The sequence below is a fragment of the Helobdella robusta genome, assembly GCF_000326865.2.
Source record: "Helobdella robusta unplaced genomic scaffold HELROscaffold_11, whole genome shotgun sequence".
NCBI lineage: Eukaryota > Metazoa > Annelida > Clitellata > Rhynchobdellida > Glossiphoniidae > Helobdella > Helobdella robusta.
In genome coordinates this window covers 5,105,785-5,108,735 of record NW_008703617.1, presented here as the reverse complement: position 1 = coordinate 5,108,735, position 2,951 = coordinate 5,105,785, and the positions used below count along the sequence as shown (strand labels likewise).

The window sequence follows — 2,951 nt, the reverse complement described above, 5'->3', positions numbered from 1 at the left end:
TCTTCTTCTTCATCACCATCACCTTCATCTTCATCATCATCATCATCATCTTCTTCATCACCATCAACTTCATCGTCCCCATCATCTTCTTCTTCTTCATCTTCTCACCAATTCTTATCACTTGACATCATCGCAGAAAATTCTGTATTGAACGATCATCGCCACTATCATCATCCTTATCTTCACCATTATCATCATCATTATCATCACCATCATCATCATTATAAATTAAATTGCAAACTACAAATTCGAAGCAATTTGACGGAAGAACATTACGACTCCCTTATGCGATGAAAAAGGTTTCTCAATTCAAATTGACATCATCAGCATCATCACCATCATCATCGTCATCAGCAGCAGCAGCATTTTCATCATCATCAGCAGCACCATCAGTAGCAGCAGCAGCTTCACACTTTCATCATAATGAACACCAGACGGACGAGACCAATGAGGAGGAGCCCAGCGTTGATTTCATGCGCAACAACATCGGGAGGTAGGTACATTTATATTTTCACTTCACCAAATAACCAGTGGGAGACTTTTACAAAATGTTGAAAACGTCCAACTGTCCTATTGGCCATGGAACAACATTTATGGTGCAATTGCAAACATATGTTACGGTCTTTTTTTTAATATAATGTCAATCTTTCGTCATTAGACAATACTTCCTCCGTGACAACAATGACTTTAACTGACTTTTAACACAAATCCTGTTAAAAATGCCCTTCTAGATTCGCCACTGCAGTCAAAAATCCCCACTCAATCCACTTTTAATCCCTAACTCATCATTCACCTGACCTTTGAAACTAACAAATGCATCAGAATGTAGGAACTTTTATTAAATTCACTTTTAATCTTTAATGAATTATTGAGTGAATTAATTGAAGGAGAACCTTCGAAGCTGATAAATCCATCTTGGTTCTGGTCGGCATCCTGAATGAGTTCATCTATCTCCTCGTCTGTCAGTTGGCAGTTGATGTTCGCCAGTACGAACCTCAACTCGTTGCTGTGGTTGTGGATGTTGTTGTGGATGTTGTTGTAGATGTTGTTGCGGATGTTGTTGCGGATGTTGTTGCGGATGCTGTTGTGGATGTTGTTGTAGATGTTGTTGCGGATGTTGTTGCGGATGTTGTTGTGGATGTTGTTGTGGATGTTGTTGCAGATGTTGTTGCGGATGTTGTTGCGGATGCTGTTGTGGATGTTGTTGCGGATGTTGTTGCGAATGTTGTTGTGGATGTTGTTGTCAATATTTCAGTTTGTTGTTTATGTTTACTCAATTAATTGTGCAAAATAGATTTGCATCAAACGGTAGTTTCAATTTTGTCTCACAATATGAATGGGGCATCACCAGCAAAAAAAACAAATAAAAATAAAACAATAAAAATAAAAAAAAATAAAATAAAAATATTGTAAAACAAGTTTTCTCAAAAAATGCGCAAATTTTTCACAGCTAATCAACATAAAATTTATCACGGGCTGCATTGAAATTTCCATTAAAAAATGTGTCGCTGTCTGGTTGGTGGACAAAAATGTAGAAAAAATAACATTAGTGTACTAACACATTTATTCTGCCTTCATTCATCTTGTCAAAAACTCTAAAGGCCTCCCTCACCTCCCCAGTTGAATCGGTGCTCTGAATTTTTTTGGCCATCATGTCCAGGAATTCTGGAAAATCGACTGTTCCACTGCCTGTAGGTGTTTGGAAGGTTACGTGTCATCGTCTCTTCTGTCAACACTCAACAACCATACGCAATCATCACGATGAAAGTGAGAAGTGGGATCTTTATGTATTCGAAGCAGGTTCCTGCAGAGCATGATCCGTCAACTCTAACCATTACTCCATCAAGTTGATCATACATACAATTGTGATAGGCTGTTTATAATTTTTCAACTCTGTTTATTACTTCTATCGTCTTTGCTTCGTGTTACTATATTACTTTGCTTCTAATGATAAATTTTGATTAACATATTTAACAGAACATATTACAGTTAGTTTTGTGCTGCTTTTCAAGAATGAAAACTGCCGGAATAATTTTATTTGTAAGATATTTAGAGTTGTTCGTATTTAGAGTTGTTCGTATTTAGAGTTGTTCGTATTTAGAGTTGTTCGTATTTAGAGTTGTTCGTATTTAGAGTTGTTCGTATTTAGAGTTTTATGGGTTGTTTGGGAATATAAACTGGGATATGTTTAGTTCAAGCTGGAAAGTTAAAAACAAGAGGGATATAGCGGAGAAGTAAAATTGTTAGAGATGTAATTAGCTCCAATTAACATTTTTTATGCATTCTCATTTCTTTGGCGGATTTCGTTAAACACAATCTACAACTAGATGAAATTAATTTCATAAATTGTCGCAGAAATTTGAACAGTTCAATATTAATAATTCGTTATTGCCATATTATAATTTTTTTAATTAGACTAATTTTATATTGCAACAAAAACAAGAAAAAAATGCGATAAAAGTAACCAATGTAACAACAACAACAACAACAATGACAACATACGTCTACATCAACAAATACAACAACAACAAATGCCAAAACAACAACAAATGCAACAACTAAATGTGAGCAACAGTTTTACAGCAGCAAACCCGTAAAGAACGCACTGACCGGCAGGACACGAACGGACAGACAGCAACAACACGAGAAAAACCGCCAACCACTCACATAATCCCTGCACTCATTGCAGATTTCATGCATAGAATGACCAGTACTTCACCAGCAACTACAAACAACAACAACATTTGAAACGTAAGACGTTATCTTCATCAGCAACCACAAACAACAACAACATTGGAAACGTAAGACGTTATCTTCATCAGCAACTACAAACAACAACAACATTTGAAACGTAAGACGTTATCTTCATCAGCAACAACAAAATGGTAGGTTCATTGTCCGCCAGCGTTTGATGCATACAGCCAGACAGCAGCCTGATACAATTAACACAA

The 2,951-nt window shown here is 36.4% G+C and overlaps 1 protein-coding gene across 1 annotated transcript; it reads right to left on the bottom strand.

Moving 5' to 3' along the window:
• Positions 1–894: 894 nt before the first annotated feature.
• Positions 895–1,690, bottom strand: HELRODRAFT_152306 (hypothetical protein; the record flags this gene model as incomplete). The annotated part of the gene is made up of 2 exons (XM_009013118.1): positions 895–1,006; positions 1,560–1,690. Coding segments are annotated over 2 exons (243 nt in total), but the record flags the coding sequence as incomplete, so codon positions are not given.
• Positions 1,691–2,951: the final 1,261 nt, after the last annotated feature.